A 26,540-nucleotide genomic window follows, 5' to 3' on the forward strand; every position below is an offset into this window, starting at 1 on the left:
CTCTACGACCTAGCTGCAGGGTTATAGTATTCTGTGTGGGTAGTACCTAGGTTGGTAGGTACTGAATATCCCTGGTGTGCAGTCCGGCATGAGGTGGATGCCATGGTGGTGGTGCGAAATGCAAATTTAATTTGGTTTTTCGCAATTTGTAAACTAATACGACAAAGTAGGTTTATGGCATTCTAGTTGCGGCAATAGCAGTCCCATCCCCACCTATTTATTTATATAAAAATCTTTACTTGAAAGGGTCCAGTTTAAGAAATTAGCTCTAGTATCGACTAATTTGTGAGAATAGTCGATACTTTAATTAATTTCTTAAACTGGACCTTTTCAAGTAAAGATTTTTATATAAACCTGTGAGGATGATACTGCCATTGTCGCAATTTAAATGCTATAAGCCTACGTTGTCGTATTAGTTTACAAATTGCGAAAAACCAAATTAAATTTGAATTTCACGGGCAAGCCGATCTCATGCCCCTTAAAGTAGTAGTTGTTTAGATATACTACTATAAACGAGAGGAATCGATTCGGAAATATTCCATTTCCAAATCGAATAATTTCGCTACGTCACTATTTAGTACTTCTCATAACGTTGCAACACTGAAATTGTCAAATCTGGAATCGAATTAAAATTCCTAGTATAGTTTTAAATATTTTGTATGCAATAAGTATTTGTCAATAAATCTAAAATGTGAAGTGATAATTCTAGTGACCACACACGCTAATAAAGTAACATACTTAGTATAATAATCTAACACGTCAACAAAAGATTCCTTTTAGTTATATTCGAAGCAGGAAAGAATTTTGAAAATGCGGTGTTGTGTGCCTTTCTGCAAAAATACTTCGGACTATGTGTCCACATCACACGAGGAGGGGAAAGCGATTAGTTTTCATGGGTGAGTATATTTGAGTTGACTCGCAAGTTGTCACTGGTCCAACTCCAGCATGTTAGAGTTGGAGTTTCTTGTGTTTGTCAGCTTAACCTCTGTGCTGAGCAGTAGTCAGCGAGCACAGATCAGTGAGTCATGCTGGTGGGCATTGGAACATTGCCCTGCAGCGCGCTTGCAGCAAAGCAAGAGCTTTCCAGGAGTTATAGTTAGTGTTAATACTGATCATACACAATCAAGCTTACCAACCAGTCAACTAGTGACCATACACCATTAAGTTTGAGTGACGTCATGCACACTGATAGCCATAAACCATCAAGTTTAATGGACGCTGCTTCAAGTCTGCTGCAAACGTTACCAGTTAACTTGATTGTGTATGGTTAGTGTAAACTTGAAATACTTATATCTGATTGGTGGTTCTATTATGTAAAATATAAATACCTCTTATTTGGTAATGTATAACATAAATGGTAATTTCCAGTTTCCCCAGTGAAGTGAATCTCCGTGGGGCTTGGCTCAGAGCCCTCGGCCAACAAGACAACCTGCCAGACTCTGCTGTGGTCTGCTCGCAGCATTTTCTAAATGATGAAATCTATGAAACAGACAGTGGTGTAAGGCAAATTAGTACTGGTGCTATTCCTTCAACAGTGCAGGTAACTCATAATGTCATGTTTTGTATAGTTAGTAAAACAAAAGTAACTAAATTAGATCAATTGTGACTGTAGCCTTGGAAGGAGCTTAGACATTATGTTAAGTTTTTATTCTGAATTAGCCTTTTTTAACCCACTTCAAAACAGAGGATGTTCTTAATTTAATGCATATTTTTATTTTGTGGTATTGAAATTAAATTACATTAATGTTTCCTGTCCGCTTGAAGTAAGATGCCACAGTAACTAATAGTATATTTACAGGTTTGCATGATATGCCTAGACACTGACAGCAAGCTGTATCTAATGAGTAAACACAAATTGGAAGAAACATATGAAAAGTTAACCGGACATCCTGTAAGTTGTTAGCTTATGATATTCTATAGTATGCAGTCCTTACAAGGGACAAACAAGGATTATTTGTGGTATGTTTGAATACTTCAATAACACGTTGTTTCAGTTGTGTGATCAAGGAAACCTAAAACAAACACTTTGCATACAATGTGCTCAGAGATTAATAAACTTTAGTAGATTCAGAGACAAGAGCTTGAGAGCCCGTGCACTGATGATGGATTTAGTTGCAAAACATGAATTAGTGAGTACTCAATACATACACTTGCATCCTTTTTTTAACCCCCGACCCAAAAAGAGGGGTGTTATAAGTTTGACGGGTGTATCTGTGTGTCTCTGTATCTGTGTATCTGTGTATCTGTGTATCTGTCTGTGGCATCGTAGCGCCTAAACGAATGAACCGATTTTAATTTTCTTTTTTTTGTTTGAAAGGTGGCTTGATCGAGAGTGTTCTTAGCTATAATCCAAAAAAATTGGTTCAGCCGTTTAAGAGTTATCAGCTCTTTTCTAGTTTTCTTGTAGAAAAGAAGGTTAGATAACCGTTAGGTTCATAAATCATAATATTATGTCAATTGACAAATGTCAAGCTGTCAAGATGGACGTTGCCTAAATACATAATTATTTATTTGAAAATGATGTTTTGGAAAACTCAGATACTTCAGAATAGGCGCAATAGTCCAAGAAAATCAGTTCAGCCGTTTGAAAGTTATCAGGTCTTTTCGGTCTTTTCTAGTTACTGTAACCTTCACTTGTCGGGGGTGTTATAAATTTTTAATTTACACTTGTTATTCTTCTACTTATTGAATACTTAACTTGTGTCTCAACAGATAACAAGCCAACACATAGAAATGATAAACTGCACAAAACACCAACTAAAGAGCAATATGGTGTTGACATCACTAGGACCTGACCACTGTGACTTGCACATACTAGAACACCTCCCGGAAGACAAACAGACAGAATTAGTGGAGACAAGTCACATACTTGAAGTAAAACCTGAAGGAAGTGATGATTCCATATCGGTTAATGAAGACACGGCAGTGATGAATGAAGATGGCAGTAATATCTATGATTTTGTTCAGTATCCATTAGAGTACGAAGATGCTTTCTTTCATTGTGCACTTTGTTTGGAGGAATTTGTCCATGAACATGCATACATGCAACATATGAGCATGCATCTGCAGGTGAGATAGTTTTCCATTATTAAAGACTTTCAACAACTTGTTCAGTTCATATAATAGCTTGTTTAGTTGTGGAGGGGCTCTCTCAAAATTACCAAGTACTGAAATGTTATGAATTTGTTTTGTATTTGGCAGAACGGCGACGGTGATGGTGAATGTGACACGTCACAAGTGTGCAAGCCTCATACAGCTGTGAGCTCGAGCTGTTCACACTCTTCACTCATCTCTGAGAACAAGTCAGTATACCTGCCAGTGCCAATAACATTTAGTTCAACTTACAGCTAGTATACACTTGTACTAGTGTCATAATACTCTTTCCTCCTCTCTAACCCGCTGTATGCAGCACAGCTACTTGCTGGCTAGTGGCTCCGCAGTACACTCTAGATACATTCTGATATATTTCACAGGCAGGCAGACCCCAGCCCCTCCGCGCTCGCCGCGGAGACCTTAGGTAAGATACTGCGTTATTTATCATACAAACATGATCACAGAAGTATAAAGAAATAGTAAATATTGTTTCATTTCAGCCGTTCCTCTGTCCGCGAGTCTTGCAACAATCAACGAGATAAAGGAGCCATCAACTGAGGAAGCCGATACGGACGACAGATGCCGGTACAAAAGACTAACAGATTGTTTTGTCAAACTATATGATATTTTCTCTGAGAAAGTTGTCCCAAGACAAGACAGATCACTGACGAAAACACATGAAGCTGTTAGATCTTGTGTGAGTCAGAACATTGCCTCTAAAGATATCAGTTATCAGGCGACAAGTCAGAGTGGAGGCCTTACAACAGAATACAATGAACCAGTCACTGACGAAGAGAATCTTACTGTATCAAAAACTGTGTACATTTGTGACTTTTGTCGAAAAGTGTTTGAACAAAGAAGTCTTCTAGTAAAACACATTCAAAGTCACACGTTAGGATATACATTGACTTACAAGATTTGCCAATACAAATGTAAATATAATAGTTATTTAGTGAGGCACATGAGAACTCACACTGGTGAAACCCCATATCATTGCAAGTTATGCAAGTATAAATGTAACGAAAAGAGTAGTTTAGTGAGGCACATGAAAACTCACACTGGTGAAAAACCATATTATTGCAAGTTATGCAAGTATAAAGGTAACCAAAAGAGTGATTTAGTGAGGCATATGAGAACTCACACTGGTGAAAAACCATATTCTTGCAAGTTATGCAAGTATAAATTTAACGAAAAGAGTAGTTTAGTGAGGCACATGAGAACTCACACTGGTGAAAAACCATATTCTTGCAAATTATGCAAGTATAAATGTAACGAAAAGAGTAATTTAGTGAGGCACATGAGAACTCACACTGGTGAAAAACCATATTCTTGCAAGTTATGCAAGTATAAATGTAACGAAAATAGTGATTTAGTTAAACACATGAGAACTCACACTGGTGAAAAACCATATTCTTGCAATTTATGCAAGTATAAATGTTACCAAAATAGTGATTTAGTGAGGCACATGAGAACTCACACTGGTGAAACCCCATATCATTGCAAGTTATGCAAGTATAAATGTAACGAAAAGAGTAGTTTAGTGAGGCACATGAGAACTCACACTGGTGAAACCCCATATCATTGCAAGTTATGCAAGTATAAATGTAACGAAAAGAGTAGTTTAGTGAGGCACATGAAAACTCACACTGGTGAAAAACGATATCATTGCAAGTTATGCAAGTATAAAGGTAACCAAAAGAGTGATTTAGTGAGGCACATGAGAACTCACACTGGTGAAAAACCATATTCTTGCAAGTTATGCAAGTATAAATGTAACGAGAAGAGTAGTTTAGTGAGGCACATGAGAACTCACACTGGTGAAACCCCATATCATTGCAAGTTATGCAAGTATAAATGTAAACAAAATAGTCATTTAGTGGTGCACATGAGAACTCACATTGGTTAAAAATCGTACTGTTGTAAATTATGTAAGAGTTTTGTATCGTTCTTTAATTTTTGAGATACCTTTCATCATATAGGGTGGTAGTGAGTTCTCATGTAAGTTACATGAGAACTCACTGCTAAAGCGTCATCTCCACGGACAAGAGAATCGCGGCGATAGTCTCCACAGGGCGGTACTGTCGCGGCGAGTCGACGAGTGACTCTAGGCGAGTATGTCGTCACGGACTCGTCTCGCGCGATGCCATTGAAGCACATTTCTCACTATAGGATATTTAAAATATATCATAGCCCGGTCAATATAGACATACAAGAATACAATTATACGCGTAGAGATCATACATACTACAACAAATTGGTACGAAATAAATTGTGAAAAATCCCCATTGATCCCACATTTGCAAAAAGTATATTTGAGGTTAAAGTTCACAAAAATGAGTGTTTTGCATCTTCCAGATAAAAGGTTTATCATGAAACAGGTAAGACATAAATTGTAGATCATAAAAGTATCTACTAAAGTTTTTTTTTTTTTTCTAAGAATCACCATTCCTGAGATATCGCGATTCTAAAAGTTTTCCTTCATATTTTAGAATCGTGATATCTCCCAAGGGATATAATAATATGTAACCGAAACTATCGGATATCCGAAATAGTAGATAATATATCCGTTAGTAACCGTAACCGAACTCGATATAAAAGTTTCGAATCGCGGCGGGTGAGACTATACATGTTGAGTAGTATGACCCATGGAGAGTATGACTGATTTTTTTTATTATTATAGGCAAGCGCTTGACCACAATCACACCTGATGGAAAGTGATGATGTGGCCTAAGATGGGACGCGTTTACCTAGAAAATTCCGAAAGAAAAATTGTAATTCTGTAAAAAAAGTTATGTAATAAACCTAAGTATTAACTTGGAAATAAAGTTAAATCATATAAGTACCTATTCTGTGTTTTATTTTTACAATTCCTTATAACCAATATACGAAACTACCTAACGGATAATCCGATTTCATATCTGTAATCGATTATTGCTACCTATATCCGTATATGTCTGTTAGGTTAGGCTATACAGGTAGGTAGATTTTCGGAATTGACCTAAGTACTGCTAGATACCTCTACGACCTAGGTTATAGTATTCTGTGTGGGTAGTACCTAGGTAGGTAGGTATTATCTACCTACCTAGGTACCTACTACCCACACAATATTTTTACTAGCTAGATAATGCCCGCAGCTTCGCCCGCGTGGATTGGTCAGACCCCTGCAGCATCAGGATTGAGGAGTTCGAATCCAAATTTTTTACGAAACAATGTCGCTAAGTTCCTTTATCGATTAAAAAAAATATTACGCAAATCGGTTCAGAAATCTCTGAGATCTCGGTAAGAAAAACACAACTCCTTTTTGAAAGTCGGTTAAAAAAGTAGCCTATGTTACAACCTGATTTATCTTCTACTTGTCTGTGAAAGTCCTGTCAAAATCGGTTCAGCCATTCGGAAGAGTAGCCCGTTTAAACAAATAGACCGACAATTTTTTTGATTTGAAAAAAACGTGATCCAGTTAAGGTATCGTTCAAATAACCATTTGAGCGTAATATGAGGTAGTTATTTCGAAATTACAGGACAGACACTACAATTTTATATATTACTAGCTGACGCTCGCGACTTCGTCCGCGTGGATTTAGGTTTTTTGAAATCCCGTGGGAACTCTTTGGTTTTCCGAGATAAAAAGTAGCCTATGTGCTAATCCAAGATATTACCTATCTCCATTCCGAATTTCAGCCAAATCCGTCCAGTGGTTTTTGCGTGAAGGAGTAACAAACATACACACACACACATACAAACTTTCGCCTTTATAATATTAAGTGTGATATGATAGTATAGAATTAGTATGGATAAGTATACCTACATCTATTGCACGTAGTCGTAGTAGGTTAAAGGAACACCTACTTAGGGACTCCCTAACTGAGTATCATGCTTCATAATTACTAATAGTGTTTTTATGTTTTCTCTGATGATTTTTATAATAATGTGCTCATTTGTATTTGTTTCGTAAAGTAGGTAGGTTTAAGTAATTATTTAGTATAGTTTATTATAAGTATAGATTAAGGTGTAATGGTTAAAAGTACATAAAATTAAGAGCGCCACCTCGCCAACAAACTGGCCCACCAGTTTGGTGAGTTACAAAATGTAAAATACAGGTTAAATTATTACGAATAAATAAGATTTAAAGGGGCGCCGCGTGTATGTCGGTGGGCGCCGGCACAGATGAAGTCCCTAGTTATCCATATAGTGTCCCTTTTTTTTTCTCTCTCGTCTGGCTTCACAAAGATTAGCCAATGTCAAGTTTGTAGTTATTTGTAATGAGTTAGTTAAACTATACAAGTGTATGGACCCCGTCTGTGCCGGCGCTCGCCGACATACGCACGGCACCCCCTTAGAACGCTTTCTAGTCAGTTTTAACAAAAAAAACTCTTCAAAAAGGCAGAGCACGCCCGCCAGCTAACACCGACACAGAACGAAGTCATAGTTTCCCTTACTCTTTCTTGTAAATAACTACAAACTTGACATTGGCTTATCTGAATAAAGCCAGACGCATAGAAAAAAAAATAGGTGCCTCTGTGTCATTGCTCTGTGTATCACATAATAACTGTAATAACTCGTCAAAAATATTGTCAAAATTGGTAAAATGGCGATCAATTACAGTTCCAGCGTACTAAATATATAGTATTATTGAATATCACTATCAGTGGTTAAAAAGGAGATTAAAATTGAAAACACTTTGAAAATTGTCAAAAGTTGTTTTGGTGTTGTTAAGTTGTTATTATTCTGTTACATATTGGTTGTTTTGTTACGGTAAAGTAGTACTTTTCGCGTTTTCCTTTTGACTTTAGTATTATTTGATAGTAATTTTTCAACCTAATGATTTACCGTAAAATTGCTGTTAAACAATGAGATATTATTTACTTCTGAACTGCACATAACCTCAAATTATATGAAAATTGAAGATTAAAATATTGCAATCCTAAACAAAATGAAGTGTTGTGTGCCTTCCTGTGAGATGGTAGGTGATAATTACCTGCCTACTGTACTCGAAAATCAGGAGCGGGTTACATTTCATGAGTAAGTTGCATTGTATTTTGATAGTTTATGGGGTCTCAGGTTGTTTATAGAGCGCACTTTGACTTTGCTTAGACTTAAGTTTCAGTTAAAACGAGACAGATTTATGCCAGCGGTATAACGCTGTCTCGTTTTAACAGTTTCTTAAGTATGAGCAAAGTCAAAGTGCGCTCTTTAGATCTCAGCATAAGGCCTCATTCGCACGAGAGCTTTTTTAACGTCCGTTAAAAAAGCTCAGACTTGGGCGCGTTTGGAACACTCGTAGCTTTAGTTTTAAGTTTATGTGATTAATTATTGCCACTATGTAATCTTACAAATTTTTTAATTTTGTGATAACTTTTCGTTGGAGACTGTTGTGGTGTGTGTGTTACCTTTTGCTTATTTTAATACTGTGTGTCTCCATAAAAAATAAAAAATAAAAAAATAAATAAAAATACAAATCTAACAAATCTGACCATCAAAAGTATTTCATTGGTGTGTTACAAATAAAAGATGGATGCTCTTGGATTTGATTTTATTTCCATTCACACGACACAGACAGACATTGTATCAAGACAGCGATAGGTGACAAGTGACAAGTATGTGACAAGTGACAGATGACGTTAGGATATTACACAGACTAATACAATACCGTAACATCTCCCTTTTTTTTTTTTTTTTAACACTAGGTACTAACTGTTAACAATTTTATTATTATGACAACGACAGATTTTTTATATTTTATAAACACAAGTATATACATAGTACAAGTACAACATTATTTTTTATAACACCACAAGAAAATCACTTATGACTATCCAGGCTGCATGGTTTACAACCTTTGCCTTTCTCGATACATTGACAGACTACTACTAAAATTGACATTTGTTTTTTTGAACCTTTACCTTTCCTGAAAAATAATTTAAATACTAACATTTTGTTTACATCTTTAAATAATTGAAATACTAACAAACTTACTAACAAATAACAATTTCATTTTGTTTACATCTTTATAGGTATACTGACTGTGTTGTGTGCTGTGGAAAATGATATTATGTGTGTGTTATAGTGTGCCTGCCATGTTAATTTAGATTCTACGAGGACGCTAATATTTAAATTTTCAAAATGTTATCATTATTTTGAAAGTCAGAACGGACAGGCATTTGCTAAAACCTGTATCAGTTAGCCCTTGCATAGTTGGCTAATGAATCTACAAAGCTAATTTTGACAAAGGACTTGATAAGCGGCTTTGCATGCGAATCTCGATTCACAGAAATCGGATGCTATGAAGTTCAATTCGCTCACAAAAGCATATTGTGGCAATTTGATGGTTAGGAGAATATTGTGAGCGATATACAGAGATAGGCTACTGTTATATCAATAGGTAATACAATTAAATTACCAGGTCAGTTTATTTAAACTAGGAAAACATAATAATATGCAAAAGGGTGATAATTAAACTCAAATTATTAAAGTAGTCATTCTTTCATTAGACCTCATCATTGATTATTTTATTATCGTCAAGCGCGAGCCCATTCACGCAATAAAAAATAAACACTCTATAGATCTCAACCTAAGTTCCCACAACGGAATGCAGATTTCCTCGGTACTATCAAATCTGATAATCAGATCAGACTAATACAATACCGTAACAAAAAGGAGTACAATATTTAGTACAGTACCTAATTTGAATAAATGAATTTGAATTTGAGTAACTGTTGTGAACTGCATTGCTAGAGAAGGTATTCCTAAAGGTATTAATAAGATGCATTTGGCTATCCAAAAGTACTGTTATAGGTTTATTTGAATAAAAATATGTATTTCTGTTCTATTACAGGTTTCCTACAATACCCTGGCTTAGACAGTCATGGCTGGTAAGGGTTGGCATACAAGAGTGCTACTTGCCACAAAGGGCCGTGGTGTGCTCTCAACATTTTGAGAAAAAAGACTTTAGAATGACTAGAAGTGATGTCATGAAGCTCAGAAAATACTCTGTCCCGTCTATCGGAGTTCCAAACTCTGAAACTTTCACTACTCAAGTAAGTAAATGTACCCAGAAAAAACTGGTCAAGCGCGAGTGATGAACACATTTTTTTTTGTGATGTAAGTAACTACAAATTGTGGGTTTTCGGATTTATTCCTTTACTTGTGCTATAAGACCTACCTACCTGCCAAATTTCATGATTCTAGGTCAACGGGAAGTACCCTATAGGTTTCTTGACAGACACGACAAACAGACAGACAACAAAGTGATCCTATAAGGGTTCCTTTTTTCCTTTTAAGGTGCAGAACCTTAGAAATAATACAAGGAATCAAAAGCTTAATTTGCTATAATCCACCAAACCAAAGAAATCTGTATGGTGCAACATGCAGCATGCGACATGCACCGCCCGCCCTCCCACTGATAAACATGCAGGAAAAACCAGCCACCAAGCAAGCCACACGCACCACCACACAAATCCCAACACCACTAATGCACATTTTGCCCCGACACCGGAGCATCCTCAGGAGATGTAGACCTTACAATGCCTAATTGCACTTTGCACCATAAAGATGTTGCATGCTGCATGTTGCACCATACAGATTTGTTTGGTTTAGCGGATTATAGCAAATTAAGCTTTTGGTTCCTTGTATGTCATGGACTTCTGCAAAATAACGCCTGCTTCTATGCTATACTTAGAAAATATGTTTTGATTTCAGGGAGACAAAGGGAGTAATTCCATGCCAAGCCCCCCAAGGGACGAAGACCAGATGGGTGAAAGAGGATATCCTGGAAATTCCACTTCAGGTGTGGAAGGTCCTAGCCTTAAAGAAGATCTTGGTGGATGTCCAGGTGGAGAACGTGGGTTGGGAGATTCAGGTGGATTATATGGCAAGAGGGAGTCTGATGGTAATCCTGGTCAGGCAAAAATGGCTGGTCCACTGGTATGTATCTTTTTTACCCGATTACGCCAAAGCTAAAAGGAAGGGTTATGATTTTAGCAGTCTATGTTTGTATGTATAGGGCCTAAACTACTGGGCCGATTTTGATGAATGAGGTATCAATTGATTCATTGTAAAAATCCAGGTGACAGGCTACATTTTATACGAAAAAAATTGACTTAAGGGCCTTTTCAGTGCGACGCGGACGACCCACGCGGACGCCCTCGACGGACGGGAAAATGTATGAAACCTCAACAACTCCGCGACGCGGACAGCTCCGCGTCGCTCTGAACGCGCTGTTGAGGTTTCATACACTCCACCGTCCGCCGCGGACGTCCGCGCAGGCCATCCGCGTCGCACTGAAAAGGCCCTTACTGTTGTTACATTGAAAAAGTAGGGTCGCCAAAAATTTTTTTGGTATTGTATCAAGTGGGGTGTCAAATGAAAGAGGAGAAAATTCTGAGTTCATGAATATAAATGTACTACAGCATTAAAATATACCAAGCGACAGAAAAACAATTTTACTATAACTCAACGTTTATTAAGAGGAATGCAGTCAGGTTTTAGTTTCCAACTTTATCTTGTTCCTTTTAGGGTTAAATACCCAAAGGGTAAAAAAAAAGCCCTATCAATGTCACTCTTGTCTATCCGTCTGTCCATCCGTATGTCACAGGTCACTAACTTGTGGAGTAAATAAGTTACAAACCTGAAATATTGGTATTTGGTGTAGGACTTTGACCGAAAACCAAATATTGAATTAGAAATTCAATTGAATTATTTTTTTAATTCAATTACAAGTTAGCTCTTGACTACAATCTCACCTCGTGGTTGTTGGTTTATGTAACGTTTAATTACAAAAATTAATCTATTTTATTTTATTAATAAGAATACATTAAAAACTATTTTGATATTTAAAAACATAATTTTGGTTTAAAAGAAAAACAACGTCATCCCTTTCATATTTGTAAAACTGACATATTACTTTCTTGAAAAAAGAACCATTTAATTTTGGCAAAATATATTTTTCCTGTTCATATGAATGCAGTGCAGAAGCCAATAAGTTGTTTCTTTTATTCCACACCAAATATCCTATTCTTAGAGTGGTAATAACACGATATAGTTATAAAAAAAAAAAAATTATTGATACTTTTTTAAAGATTGACTAATAATATAATTAATAGGACATAATTAGTTAGGAATTGCCATAACTTTTTTTTTTAATTTTTTAATTTTAATTTTTTAATTTTTATATATGTGACATTTTATTTATACGTAATTACTTTGCAGCGCCCTGACGGGGCTTCATGTTGTAATATTATAATTATTTTCTATTATGATGTAAAACATGAATGCAAATAAATAAAGAATAAGTGATGGTACAGTCTAAGGTTGAAGTGGGTAAACTTGGAAGGGGTATGGCAGTGCTTGCTTTTCCTGCCTCTTTAGTAATGGGGGGGCGGGTGGTGCATGTCGCTACTGTACTGTTTGTCTGTTTCGACGGATTATATTTTACGACTTCGCACGTGTAGCTTATTACAATCTTCGTAGGAATCTCTAATTTTATTGATCAGGAATAATGTAGATTTCTACTGGTGAAAGAATTTTCAAAATCGGTTCTGTGCTTAGTTCCAGAGATTATTTCGTACCAGCAAACTTATATACTTTACCTCTATAACACAAGGTGTATCCAGAACGCTTGCAAAAACTTGGGTTTTTATTAAACTACCTAAACAAATCCAATGCCAATAACCATTTGTCTTACCTTGTATTTTTAGTGAGTTAGTATTTCTCAAACCTGCATTGTATAGGGTGCAAAACTCGGGTCAATACCCCACTTACGACGCGGCATTGACTTCGAGTGATCTATTTACGGAACGCTCGTTGACCTCTTGCGGCAGTCAGATGTTTTATTCGTAACTAGATGGTGCCCGCAGCTTCGCCCGCGTGGATTCGTCAGATCTCCTGCACCATCAGGATTGAGGAGTTGGAATCCAAATTTTTTATGGAACAATGTCGCAACGTTCCTTTATGGAATAAAAAAATTACGCAAATCGGTTCAGAAATCTCGGAGATATCAGTATGCATATGTAGAAAAACACAACTCCTCCATTTTCTAAGTCGGTTAAAAATGTAGCCTATATTGCTCCTTGCTTAATCCTCTACTTGTCTGTGAAAGTCCAGTCAAAATAGATTTAGCCATTCCGAAGATTAGCCCGTTCAAACAGACAGACACTTCAATTTAATGTATTAGTATAGATATATTGTGAACTTTTCAAAAATACAGGATTTTGAAATGGTTTTTTCTTTGTAGTTTTTTTTTATGGTATCAATAATCATCAGTAGTATCACATGTCTTCGTTTTTGCTAGCGTTCTGGTTACACCCTGTATTCTTGCTTTTTTTTTAACCCCCGACCCAAAAAGAGTGGTGTTATAAGTTTGACGTGTGTATCTGTCTGTGGCATCGTAGCGCCTAAACGGATGAACCGATTTTAATTTACTTTTTTTTGTTTGAAAGGTGGCTTGATCGAGAGTGTTCTTAGCTATAATCCAAAAAAATTGGTTTAGCCGTTTAAGAGTTATCAGCTCTTTTCTAATTTTCTTGTAGAAAAGAAGGTTAGATAACCGTTAGGTTCATAATATTATGTCAATTGACAAATGTCAAGCTGTCAAGATAGACGTTGCCTAAATACATAATTATTTATTTCAAAATGATGTTTTGGAAAACTCAGATACTTTGGATCGTAGGCGTGGAATAGTCCAAGAAAATCGGTTCAGCCGTCTGAAAGTTATCAGGTCTTTTCTAGTTACTGTAACCTTCACTTGTCGGGGGTGTTATAAATTTTTAATTTACACTTGTTTCAGTTCTGCCTGATATGCCTAGACACGGGAGTCAGTAAACTGTTTCCACTGAACAAGAATCATTTGGCGCAAGCTTATACTAACATAACAGGACTTGATGTAAGTTGTTGATTTGCTTGAAATGTACACCACTGACCTCTACTTAGACAAGCACACTGGACTTGCAATTGAAAATGAAAATGAAAAGATCTATTTACGGAACGCTCGTTGACCTCTAGCGGCAGTCAGATGTTTTATTAACAAAACTAGCTGATGCCCGCAGCTTCGCCCGCGTGGATTGGTCAGATCCCCTGCAGCATCAGGATTGAGGAGTTGGACTCCAAATTTTTTATGAAACAATGTCGCAAAGTTTCTCATCGATTAAAAAAAAAATTACACAAATCGGTTCAGAAATCTCGGAGATTTCGGTGTACATAGGTAGAAAAACATAACTCCTTTTTTGAAAGTCGGTTAAAAAAGTAGCCTATGTTACGCCCTGGTCAATCCTCAACTTGTCTGTGAAAATCCCGTCAAAATCGGTTCAGCCGTTCCGGAGATTAGCCTTTTCAAACAAACAGACAGACAGACAAAAATTTTAAAAATGTGTTATTCAGTGTTGGTATCGTTCAAATAACCATATGAGCTTAATATGAGGTAGTTATTTCGAAATTACAGACAGACACTCCAATTTTATTTATTAGTATAGATATAGTCTTGTACAATAATTTCCCTGTGTCTGGTGGTACCCACACTAGGTAATCCTGTGTCGTGGGTACCTAGTTTGCGTTGACAATGTCCCGTTTACAATTTTATTTGACACACGGTTAAATTAAAGCTAACAGTATAACAATTATTAAGTATAACATTAAGTATAAGTATTAAGTATAACAGCTATTCTAAGGTTACAGAAATAAAGATAAAAATGAAGATGTGTGTGTGTTTATGAAGTAATTGCCGACGGTCAAGTTTGTAAAGTGGTGATGATAAAAAGAATACCAGGCTGAGTTTGCTGTAGGCTCTTCTCAGACTTGGACGCGTTTGGAACCCTCGTAGCTTTTAAAAACCGGCCAAGTGCGAGTCAGACTCGCGCACCGCGGTTTCCGTACTCGGGTATTTTTCCAACATTTTGCAAGATAAATCAAAAACTAGTTAGCATAGAAAATAAATAAAAATCTGTTTTAGAATATACAGGTAAAGCCCTTTCATATGATTCCCCACTTGGTACAGTTATCTTACTTTGATAATTGAAAATACTAATTATTTGTTTATGAACACATTTTAATTTTTTTCTTGGGATGTAACCACACAAATTCACCGTTTTGTATTTTTTCCTTTACTTTTTTTTTTTATATAGATTTTTATTCAAATAAACTTTTACAAGTGCTTTTGAATCGTCAAATAATTTACCACTGGTTCGGAATGCCGTTCCTACCGAGAAGAACCAGCAAGAAACTCGGCGGTTGCTCTTTTCAATTGTTCAAATTGTTCACTTCTGCTATAACCTGCCAAATTTCATGATTCTAGGTCAACGGGAAGTACCCTATAGGTTTTCTTGACAGTAACGACAGACAGACAGATAGGAAACAAAGTGATCCTATAAGGGTTCCGTTTTTCCTTTTGAGGTACAGAACCCTAAAAGTAGGTCGAATTCAACCCAATTTGTATGACATTACATCTGTCACACTAATATTATAAAGGCGAAAGTTTGTGTGTATGTGTGTATGTTTGTTACTCTTTCACGCAAAAACTACCGCACGAATTTGGCTGAAATTTGGAATGGAGATAGATTATACCATGGATTAACACATAGGCTACTTTTTATCCCGGAAAATCAATGAGTTCCCACAGTAGTTTTGTAAACCTATATACACGCGAACGAAGTCGCGGGCATCAACTAGTATTTCATACTAGCTTCCTTACTAAGCGAGTATTTTGACGTTTGATAAAAAGTCGCCGGTTTGACTAGCAGTCATCATCCCTAATCTTTGAAAAGAGCAACCGCCGAGTTTCTTGCTGGTTCTTCTCGGTAGGAAAGGCATTCCGAACCAGTGGTAGATGCTTTTGACGATTCATAAGAACTTTTAAAAGTCTAATTGAATAAAAAATATTTTGAATTGAATTGAATATTGTGTTCCTATTATGTGTGTTGAAAAAAAATTGTGTTCTTTCTTCAGGTGAGCGTAGTTCGTCATCACATCAACACAATCCCAAAGTTGTGTCTGGAGTGCGCCCAAAGGTTGACCAACTGTGATACATTCAAATATAAGACCATGAAAGCACACTCAGTATTGAACCAGCTGCTTCGGAGGGATAAAAATGTTAGTATCACATCACATCACATCACAGTAATATTTTAAAGGCGAAAGTTTGTATGTGTGTGTGTGTGTGTGTGTGTGTGTATGTTTGGTACTCCTTCACGCAAAAACCACTGAACGGATTTGGCTGAAATTCAGAATGGAGATAGATAATATCCTGGATTAGCACATAGGCTACTTTTTATCCCGGAAAATCAAAGAGTTCCCACGGGATTTCGAAAAACTTAAATCCACGCGGACGAAGTCGCGGGCGTCAGCTAGTGTAATAATATTTAGAGCCTCGATAGCTCAACGGTTGAGGAGCGGACTGAATTCCGAAAGGTCGGCGGTTCAAACCCCACCCGTTGCACTATTATCGTACCCACTCCTGGCACAAGCTTTACGCTCAATTGGAGGGGAAAGGGGAGTATCAGTCATGATTAGCATAGCTAATATATTTAATTAAAAAAAATAGTATAACTAAGTTTTTTATTTCCATCATTACATTTCCTTGATAGTAGGTATGTATTTACAAACTTCATGTGGTTAATTTTTGTCTGTCTGTCCGTCTGTTCATCTCAATTTGGAGGAATCAAAACCAATAGGGTCAAAATTAAAGTGTTATTTCTACGGTAATACGGAACCTTTCGTGTGCGTGCCTACTTGCATTTGACCGTTTTTTTAACCCCTGACCCATAAAAAGGGGTGTTATAAGTTTGACGTGTGTTTCTGTGTATCTGTCTGTGGCATCGTAGCTCCTAAACTAATGAACCGATTTTAATTTAGTTTTTTATGTTTGAAAGGTGGCTTAATCGGGAGTGTTCTTAGTTATACTCCAAGAAAATCGGTTCAGCCGTTTGAAACTTATCAGCTGTTTTCTAGTTACTATAACCTTCACTTGTCGGGGGTGTTATAAATTTTTAATTTACACTTGTTGTTTCAGTTGACTTCACAAAGTTTAAAATCGGTTGACAGAGTGGGTAACCTACTAACATCTAACATTGTGAAACACACTTTCAAACCTAATCATTGTGACTTATACCTCATACATAATGAAGAAAACCATATTATACTAAAACAGGAAGACGTATTATGTAACTCCAAAGAAAATACCGATTTAAAAAGGGAAAAATTTGATGAAACCATGTATGATTGCGAAAAAAGTGAAACAACTTACGAAATAGAGTATTTGAACGAATTCGACGACATCAACAACGATGACATGTGCTATAAGTCTGATATTAAAAATGTAATCAGTGAAGTTAAAAATAATGACAAAATTGATAGCGGCAATGATAAAAATGATGTGTTTATGACTTGTGACAATGACGGTGAAGCGGAGTTCCTAGATGATGACATTGGTGACGATATTGATGGGATCAAACATGAAAATATTGATAACTATAGTAGTGATGAAATACTTAGCGAATCGAAAGCTAGAAATGATTCAAAAAATCTTAGGGTCTGTAATGACAAAAAACGCAAAAGAAAAGCCAACAAACACACAATCACTACAATCCTAATAGAAAATATTGAAGCGAAAACAATTAAAAAACAAAACAGAGTTTGCAAAAATGTTGTAGAACGTGTAAGAACCAAAAGGAACGATAGGAAATCAAAAACCACTAAAGTTATAAGCAAAAAAGTTCGCGTTTCAGCACCAAAAAAAAGTGAAGCACAGTTAAATAATGAAGAAACTGTAAAACGCAAACATATAAGGAAACCCAAAAAGCCAGTTTCAAATGAAAAGGACACATTCACAAAGATATTATTAACTTATGAGGAACAGGTCGCCGAGATACAGAAACGAAAGGACACTAAACAGTATAAAATGTCTCCGTACAGATGTGAGATGTGCTTTAAGGGATTCTTTCAACTGGCTACTTACAACCAACATATGGATAGACATTCTGATGTAAGTATCAATCAATCAATCAATTTATTGCAAACTAGCTGATGCCCGCAGCTTCGCCCGCGTGGATTGGTCAGATCCCCTGCAGCATCAGGATTGAGGAGTTGGACTCCAATTTTTATATGAAACAATGTCGCAAAGTTCCTCTATCGATTAAAAAGAAATGACGCAAATCGGTTCAGAAATCTCGGAGATTTCGGTGTACATAGGTAGAAAAACACAACTCCCTTTTTGAAAGTCGGTTAAAAAAGTAGCCTATGTTACTCCCTGGTCAATTCTCTACTTGTCTGTGAAAATCCCGTCAAAATCGGTTCAGCCGTTCCCAAGATTAGCCTTTTCAAACAGATAGACAGACAAAAATTTTAAAAACGTGTGATTCAGTTATAGTATCGTTCAAATAACCATATGACCTTAATATGCGGTAGTTATTTCGAAATTACAGACAGACACTCCAATTTTATTTATTAGTATTGATTTGGGTATATACATTGGTTTTCTATTCTAAACTTATTATAAGTACAGCCAAATTAAGCCTTACGGCATGCAATATTTTACACATTTAAAGTCAAATGGAATACAATTACAATCAAATATAATAAAAATAATAATGTCTAATAAGAAAAATGAAGAGAATCGTAACAATTATTATGCTTTATATCTATTGGCGTATTCTTGTAAGGTCCGTTTAAATTTTTGGTAATTATTAGTATGTATGTAAATTCAAAAAAAAAAAAACTCAAAAATTGATTTCAAAAAGACATACATCACTTCCTACTGGGAAGAACCAGCAAGAAACTCGGCGGTTGCTCTTTTCAAAGATTTGATATACAATATTATGCCATGTATAAAAGTAATTGAAGTCCCGCGCATTGCTGGAGCGAGCTGCAGGTCAAATCCACGCTCTTGTATCATTTACATAATCTTCGATTGTATAATATGCTTTTTCCAGGAGCATAGTTTTCATAGATTTTTTAAATTGTGTAAAGGCAAGTCCAAAATTGATTGCGGAATTTTGTTGTAATTTCGTATTTAAAAATCGGCCAAGTGCGAGTCGGACTCGCGCACCGAGCGTTCCGTACTCGGGTATTTTTTCCGACATTTTGCACGATAAATCAAATACATACTATTATGCATAAAAATAAATAAAAATCTGTTTTAGAATGTACAGGTAAAGCCCTTTCATGTGATACCCCACTGGTATAGTCATCTTTGAAAATTTAAACACATTTTAATTATTTGTTTAATGATGTAACCATTAATTCAGTTTCAGATTTATGCCTTTACTTGTGCTATAAGACCTACCTACCTGCCAAATTTCATGATTCTAGGTCAACACGAAGTACCCTATAGGTTTGGACGGACGGACGGACAGACAGACAGACAACAAAGTGATCCTAAAAGGGTTCCATTTTTCATTATGAGCTACGGAACCCTAATAATTACTAAGTAATATTTTGTTTTTGACATGGCATCATCCCAATTATATTCTGTATTTTTTAACCCCCCGACCCAAAAAGGGTGTTATAAGTTTGACGTGTGTATCTGTCTGTGGCATCGTAGCGCCTAAATGAACAAACCGATTTTAATTTAGTTTTTTTTTGTTTGAAAGGTGACTTGATCGAGAGTGTTATTAGCTATCATCCAAGAAAATTAGTTCAGCCGTTTGAAAGTTATCAGCTCTTTTCTAGTTAATGTAACCTTCACTTGTCGGGGGTGATATAAATTTTTAATTTACACTTGTTCTCAGAAATTCGGGCAATACGAGTGCGCGATTTGCGGAGGTCGCTTCAAGACCCGCAACCCGCTGGCCAAGCACCTGGTGTATCACCGCGAGAGGTTCCGATGCAAGCTGTGCCCATACAGCACCAGCACTATGTAAATTTTTTATTAACTTTGTAACACGCAGCGATTTGAGTGAATGAATGATTGAATAGATAATCACACTAATATTATAAAGGCGAAAGTTTGTATGTGTTTGTGTGTGTGTGTGTGTGTGTGTGTGTATGTTTGTTACTCCTTCACGCAAAAACTACTGGACGGATTTGGCTGAAATTTGGAATGAAGATAGATAATATCCTGGATTAGCACATAGGCTACTTTTTATCCCGGAAAATTAAAGAGTTCCCACGGGATTTCGAAAATCCTAAATCCACGCGGGCGAAGTCGCGGGCATCGGCTAGTATTCAATAGAATGTAGGTACAATATGTGGAAATAATGTCTGATGAGCCTTATACATTTTACCACTGTAACTGGTGTTTGAATATTACCTTAAATTAAATTAAATAAAAATTAAAACTTAAGTGTTCTCGCTTGTGCGCGCTCTTTGGCTCGGGCTGCTAGGTCGTTTCTGTATCTAACACGCAGCGATGCGGATGTACTCGCTCGCGCGCTCTTTGACTTGGGTTGCTAGGGCATTACGAGTTAAGGCTCGCTTCAAGACGCGAAATCCTCTGGTGAAGCACCTGGTGTACCACCGCGAGAGATTCCTATGCAAGCTGTGCCCATACAGCACCAGCACCAACTTTTTTTTTTACTTTTTTTATACGTCTTTGGATTCTAGCTTTTTTAAAATAGAACACATTTTTTCTAGTACAAGAAGAGAAAGTATGTACGCCATACTTTCTCTTTTGTTGGATAAGATAGATGAAAACATACTAGCTTGTCGTATTGTACAGTGATGGCTCAAAATCATATCAGTTTTCATACATTCAGTATGCGAGTGTTCTCGCTCGCGCGCTCTTTGGCTCAGGTTGCTAGGTCAATTGCATTTGTGAGAGGTTCCAATGCAAGCTATGTAAATATAGCACCAGCGCTATGCTGTTTTTTTTAACTTTGTGACATGCAGCGATGCGGGTGTTCTCACTCACGCGCTCTTTAGCTCGGGCTGTTAGGTCGTTTTTCTATCTAAGTCACAGCGATGCGGGTGTTCTCGCTAGCGCGCTCTTTAGCTCGGCCTGCTAGGGCAATAGCATTACTAGTTAAGGCTTGCCTCAAGACACGCAACCCGCCGGCGAAGCACCTGGTGTACCACCGTGAAAGGTTCCGATGCAAGCTGTGCCCATACAGCACCAGCACCATGTAATTGTTTTTTTTTTTACTTTTCTAGGTTACTTCTAGGGTTCCGTACCTCGGAAAAACGGAACCCTTATAGGATCACTTTGTTGTCTGTCTGTCTGTCGTGTCTGTCAAGAAAACCTATAGGGTACTTCCCGTTTATCTAGAATCATACCCATTGACCTATAGTCATGAAATTTAGCAGGTAGGTAGGTCTTATAGCACAAGTAAAGGTATAAATCCGAAAACCGTGAATTTGTGGTTCCATCACAATAAAATATTAAAATGTGTTCATGAACAAATAATAGTATTTTTAATTTTCAAAGCAAGTGGGGTATCATATGGAAAGGCTTTACCTGTATATTCTAAAACAGATTTTTATTTATTTTTATGAGTAGTAGTTTTTTATTTATCGTGCAAAACGGAAAAAATACCTAAGTACGGAACCCTCGGTGCGCGAGTCTGACTCGCTCTTGGCCGGTTTTTGTATGTATGGTTATTGTTCCAGATCATTGGCGCGACATCACGAGCGTTGGCACAGCGGCAAAACATTCAAGTGCCAACTCTGTGATGCTGAATTCGGGTACCTATTTAACAGTTGAATCAGCTAATCTTATTATATACAAGTGTAAATTAAAAATTTATAACACCCCTGACAAGTGAAGGTTACAGTAACTAGCAAAGACCGAAAATACCTGATAACTTTCAAACGGCTGAACTGGTTTTCTTGGACTATTCCGCGCCTACGATCTAAAGTATCTGAGTTTTCCAAAACATCATTTTCAAATAAATAATTATGTATTTAGGCAACGTCCATCTTGACAGCTTGACATTTGTCAATTGACATAATATTATGAACCTAACGGTTATCTAACCTTCTTTTCTACAAGAAAACTAGAAAAGAGCTGATAACTCTTAAACGGCTGAACCAATATTTTTGGATTATAGCTAAGAACACTCTCGATCAAGCCACCGTTCAAACAAAAAAAAAGTAAATTAAAATCGGTTCATTCGTTTAGGCGCTACGATGCCACAGACAGATACACAGACACACAGATACACACGTCAAACTTATAACACCCCTCTTTTTGGGTCGGGGGTTAAAAAGGAACTGGCTGACTGATCTATCAATGCACAGCTCAAACTACTGGACGAATCGGTTTGAAATTTAGCATGCAGATAGCTATTATGACGTAGAAAGGAATCCGTTAAGAAAGGATTTTTGAAAATACAACCCCTAAATCAAATAAGTAAGGTAAAAAATACTGGTTTGAAATTTGTGTAGTCCACGCGGACGAAGTCAATGGAAAAGGTGACTGACTGGTCTATTAATGCACAGCTCAAGCTCAGCTACTGGACGGTTTGGGCCGGGCATACAATTATGACTTAGACACACAGACACACATACACAGTCATCTATAATTTTAGCCTAGTTAAGTTATAATGTTAGCCTAGTTTGAATATTAGAAATTAATCAAGAAAACTTTAAACTTTGTACTCCTACCTTCTGCAATACAGGTATTTCCTAGTGCAGAAGGTAGGAATTTCAATCTTGCTATGTAACCCATGTATGTACGAGTATAAGTATCAATATATTATTATTATTATTATCCGCTAAGAAAAAGGATGTAACGTGAATTGTCTATTTGAATGTGAATTATAATTGTGGCTTATGGCTGGCACCTAAACTTTTTTAATTCAGATATAAGTTAACCCTGACAGCAATATCACCTGGTGGTAAGTGATGATGCACTCTAAGATGGAAGCGGGCTAACCTGGAAGAAGTATGGCAATTTTTTATTATTATTAAACGCAAGCCCCTTTGGTTTCTACACGGCATCGTACCGGAACGTTAAATTGCTTGGCGGAACGGCTTTGTCAGTAGGATGGTAACTAGCCATGGCCGAAGTCTCCCACCAGACCAGGCCAGTGATTTTAGAAATTATAAAATTCAAAACAATGCCGGGAATCGAACCCGGGATAAGGTTCACAAGGGTTGACAGTTCTAAAGTAAATTAGGTTTGCCTGTCCTTTTCTAATTACATTGGTAAAAAGAAGATGCGAATGCTCTAAAATTTAATTGCACTTAGAATCAATTACATTTTTTTTTCTCTCTTGTCTGGCTTTGCAAAGATTAGCCAATGTCAAGTTTGTAGTTATTTGTAACAAGTTAGGGAAACTATATAAGTATGGACTTCGTCTGTGCCGGCGCCCGCCGACACGCGCAGCACCCCTTAAGAGCGCTTCCCAGTCAGTTTTAACAAAAAAAAAAAAAGATTAGTAAAAGGCAGAGCACGCGCGCCAGCTAACACCAACAGAGACGAAGTCATTACATATTTGCTAATTGACAATTTGCTATGCTTACAGGAAAATCACGTCATACTTCTCGCATAAGCGAATAAAGCACCCTTCAGACAGCGTGTGCGCGCTGTGCGGCTTCAGCTTCATCAGCCCCGCGGGCGTCAAGGCGCACATTCATCTGAAGCACCCTTTCGAAGATATCAATGTTAGTATACAGCGGGACACGCGACGTCGCGTGCCCCCGCTTATAAAGCTTATACTAGAAGTGTAGTGTAGGGGCGAACTTGAGACAGTACTAAAACTCCGAGGTGCACAGATGGTGTTTATTGACGAGTACAGAGGACAAAGGTTGAGTTGACACGAGTGGAACGACAGGAAGATCGCGCGTGGCACGATGCTAGCAGGTCGCCCGTAACCAAAGTGTGCTGCGGTATGTAGTTCGAGGGTGTTCGGCCGTGGGCCAAAGCGCCTTCAAAGCTAATAGTACCGAGTACAGGTGGCTTTCGGAATGACAATCGATGTTACAAGGCAGATACCTATACTTGAGCAAATTATTGAACGCTAACGCGACACAGTATACAACTAGCGCCATGTATTAGCATCTCTTAAGTACTAATAATAAAAGGTTGGGTTGTTACAGAAGTGAAATACTGACTGGTGACGGCGCAACCTCTTTTTTTTTTTTTTTTTACAGAAGAATATTACTCTGATTCTGAGAGGAGATCCGTAATCGGTTGTAACGGTGTGAAATAAGAGAGAAAGAGAAAAGGATATATATATATAACAATAATAATGAGAACTGGTAAAGATCTCTTATAGCAACAAGTGCTTCCCTGTTTATTTTTTTTTAAAGTATTTAAGCCATGCTAATCATGACTAATACTCCCCTTTCTCCTCCAATTAAGCGTAAAGCTTGTGCCAGGAGTGGGTACGACAATAGTGCAACGGATGGGGTTTGAATCGTCGACCTTTCGGAATACAGTCCACTCCTCAACCGTTGAGCTATCGAGGCTCTTTGACACTAGCATGTCAATGACGCGATGTCGCGTGTCCATGTTCATAAAGATTATTCTGCAAGACAAACGCTTACTGTTGATGGCGCGACCCCATTGATACTAGCATGGCAATCACACGACGTCGCGTGCCGCCGCTTATACTACAAGACAAATTCCTGCTGGTGACGACACGACTCTTCTGACACTTGCATGCCAATAGTTTTTTTTATTTTTATTTTATTCACTATAGGTAAGCGCTTGACCACAATCACACCTGATGGAAAGTGATGATGTGGTCTAAGATGGGACGCGTTTACCTAGAAGGTGCCTATTCACTCTTGTTTTAAAGATACCCGGATTGTAATTGGTAGGAAACACAGATCGCGGAAGAGTATTCCAAACCAATGACCATTATAATGAGTATTAAGACCAATGTATCTTACCCAAATTTGAAATAAATAAATTGATTGATTGATTGAATCACGCGACTTCGCGTGTATGTGCTATTTTATAAGAGAATCAGATACAGAGTTATTGGCAACGTGATTCGATCCCTTTCACATTTGAGAAGAGACCTTTATTTTCCATGGTCGTTGTTTGAATAAGTTAAGGTAGGAATGTATTTCAGAACTTGTCTGGTCCGTCATGCGAAGAGTGTAATATTCGCTTCGCATCTGAGACTGCGTACCAGCAGCATATGGAGGTGTCGCCTAAACATGCTATTAGTGGGTGAGTTTCTACCACTTCTATTATTTGTATGTATTCTTTGCGTGTTCTATCGCCTTTATAATGGGGAGTGCTCTGAAGAGCTGTTTGACCTCATTCCAGCCCCTTTTTTCTACAACCGCACCGCACGCCACCGCAAGCAATTCACCTTCACCAGTTGGGTGCCTGGTGCACTTCAACTGCCCGTTGTGCCATAGTCACTTGCTTTCGCGCACATACAAACTGTTGAACCAACTCCTTTCGATGTTCCCATTAGATTACAACATGAGTTTCTTCAAATTCCCGAAAGGCCGGCAACGCATTGGGCGGATCCTCTGGTACTGATAAGTGCAAATGTTCATGGGCAGTGATAATCACTTACTATTGCCAAAAAAAAAGAGATAAAGTCGAGAATTGACCTTCTGTCCGTTCATCTTTCAGAGTCCTATAAATTTTGAATCAGTCAATGAACAAAAAAGTGTAAATTAAAAATTTATAACACCCCCGACAAGTGAAGGTTACAGTAACTAGAAAAGAGCTGATAACTCTCAAACGGCTGAACCGATTTTCTTGGATTATAGCTAAGAACACTCTCGATGAAGCCACCTTCCAAACAAAAAAATCTAAATTAAAATCGGTTCATTAGTTTAGGAGCTACGATGCCACAAACAGATACACATACGTCAAACTTATAACACCCCTCTTTTTGGGTCGGGGGTTAAAAATAGTTAAAATTCTCAAATAATATTATGTAACTGCATGGCTCAATGAATTTATTATTAACAGTGAACTCAAGCGAAACACGCCACGTCAGTTGCCGAATTACTACTCATTCTATCGCGACAAGCCACGCAAGAGGCCGCTCGACAGCTCGCGTGAAAAATCAGGCGAGAGGCCGCGCGGCAGGCCGCGTGCGGGGTCGCGTGAGAGGTCGCATGAGGGGTCGCGCCTGTGCGAGCAGTGCGGGAAGGGGTTCCCAGTAAGTATTGTATACACCGCACCTTTAGAACTACTACTCATTCTATCGTGACAAGCCACGCAAGAGGCCGCTCGAGGGTTCTCGTGAGAAGTCGGGCGAGAGGCCGCGCGGCAGGCCGCGTGCGGGGTCGCGTGAGAGGTCGCATGAGGGGTCGCGCCTGTGCGAGCAGTGCGGGAAGGGGTTCCCAGTGAGTATCGTATACACCGTGTAGCAGCGTGGTGCACAAATAAAAGGACCGCTCCCACATTTACATTGTGTATCACACTAATATTATAAAGGCGAAAGTTTGTGTGTTTGTGTGTGTGTGTGTGTGTGGATTTGGCTGAAATTTGGAATGGAGATAGATAATATCCTGGATTAGCACGTAGGCTACTTTTTATCCCGGGAAATCAAAGAGTTCCCACGGGATTTCGCGGGCATCGGCTAGTTTCCAATTTATATTACATGGGT

General features: G+C 37.7%; 3 protein-coding genes and 1 long non-coding RNA gene across 6 annotated transcripts in view; 3 read left to right on the top strand and 1 right to left on the bottom strand.

Moving 5' to 3' along the window:
* LOC123879509 overlaps positions 1 to 3,771 on the top strand; it is a 9,400-nt gene extending 5,629 nt beyond the window's left edge. For both annotated transcript variants that reach the window (XM_045927255.1, XM_045927258.1), the window contains one exon: positions 3,594 to 3,771. Coding sequence is in view for 1 of the 2 variants with exons in the window: in XM_045927258.1 (XP_045783214.1) it covers positions 3,594 to 3,651 (58 nt within the window). In the remaining variant the exon portion in view is untranslated. The remainder of the gene's footprint in view (positions 1 to 3,593) is intronic.
* Positions 1 to 5,526, top strand: part of LOC123879476 (zinc finger protein 271-like) — a 19,920-nt gene extending 14,394 nt beyond the window's left edge. The window contains exon 10 of the mRNA XM_045927193.1: positions 4,387 to 5,526. Coding sequence (XP_045783149.1) covers positions 4,387 to 4,999 — 613 coding nt within the window. The 3' untranslated portion in view covers positions 5,000 to 5,526. The remainder of the gene's footprint in view (positions 1 to 4,386) is intronic.
* On the bottom strand, positions 4,789 to 24,754 carry LOC123879543. The gene is made up of 3 exons (XR_006799030.1): positions 24,724 to 24,754; positions 4,991 to 5,840; positions 4,789 to 4,907 (listed from the first exon to the last, which is right to left on the bottom strand). It is a non-coding gene; the product is annotated as an uncharacterized LOC123879543 (long non-coding RNA).
* LOC123879477 (zinc finger protein 860-like) overlaps positions 7,650 to 26,540 on the top strand; it is a 21,379-nt gene continuing 2,488 nt past the window's right edge. Inside the window, exons 1-12 of one of the 2 annotated variants that reach the window (XM_045927196.1) lie at positions 7,650 to 7,845; positions 7,934 to 8,112; positions 9,926 to 10,127; positions 10,789 to 11,013; positions 13,874 to 13,969; positions 16,024 to 16,167; positions 17,087 to 18,058; positions 19,803 to 19,930; positions 21,619 to 21,693; positions 23,478 to 23,616; positions 25,035 to 25,135; positions 25,898 to 26,090. In XM_045927196.1, coding sequence (XP_045783152.1) covers positions 8,024 to 8,112; positions 9,926 to 10,127; positions 10,789 to 11,013; positions 13,874 to 13,969; positions 16,024 to 16,167; positions 17,087 to 18,058; positions 19,803 to 19,930; positions 21,619 to 21,693; positions 23,478 to 23,616; positions 25,035 to 25,135; positions 25,898 to 26,090 — 2,364 coding nt within the window. In that variant the 5' untranslated portion in view covers positions 7,650 to 7,845; positions 7,934 to 8,023. Of the gene's footprint in view, positions 8,113 to 9,925; positions 10,128 to 10,788; positions 11,014 to 13,873; positions 13,970 to 16,023; positions 16,168 to 17,086; positions 18,059 to 19,802; positions 19,931 to 21,618; positions 21,694 to 23,477; positions 23,617 to 25,034; positions 25,136 to 25,897; positions 26,091 to 26,540 lie in introns of both variants that reach the window. The other variant, XM_045927194.1, reaches the window with a different exon arrangement.

The sequence above is a fragment of the Maniola jurtina genome, chromosome 28 (assembly GCF_905333055.1).
Source record: "Maniola jurtina chromosome 28, ilManJurt1.1, whole genome shotgun sequence".
NCBI classification, from domain to species: Eukaryota; Metazoa; Arthropoda; class Insecta; order Lepidoptera; family Nymphalidae; genus Maniola; species Maniola jurtina.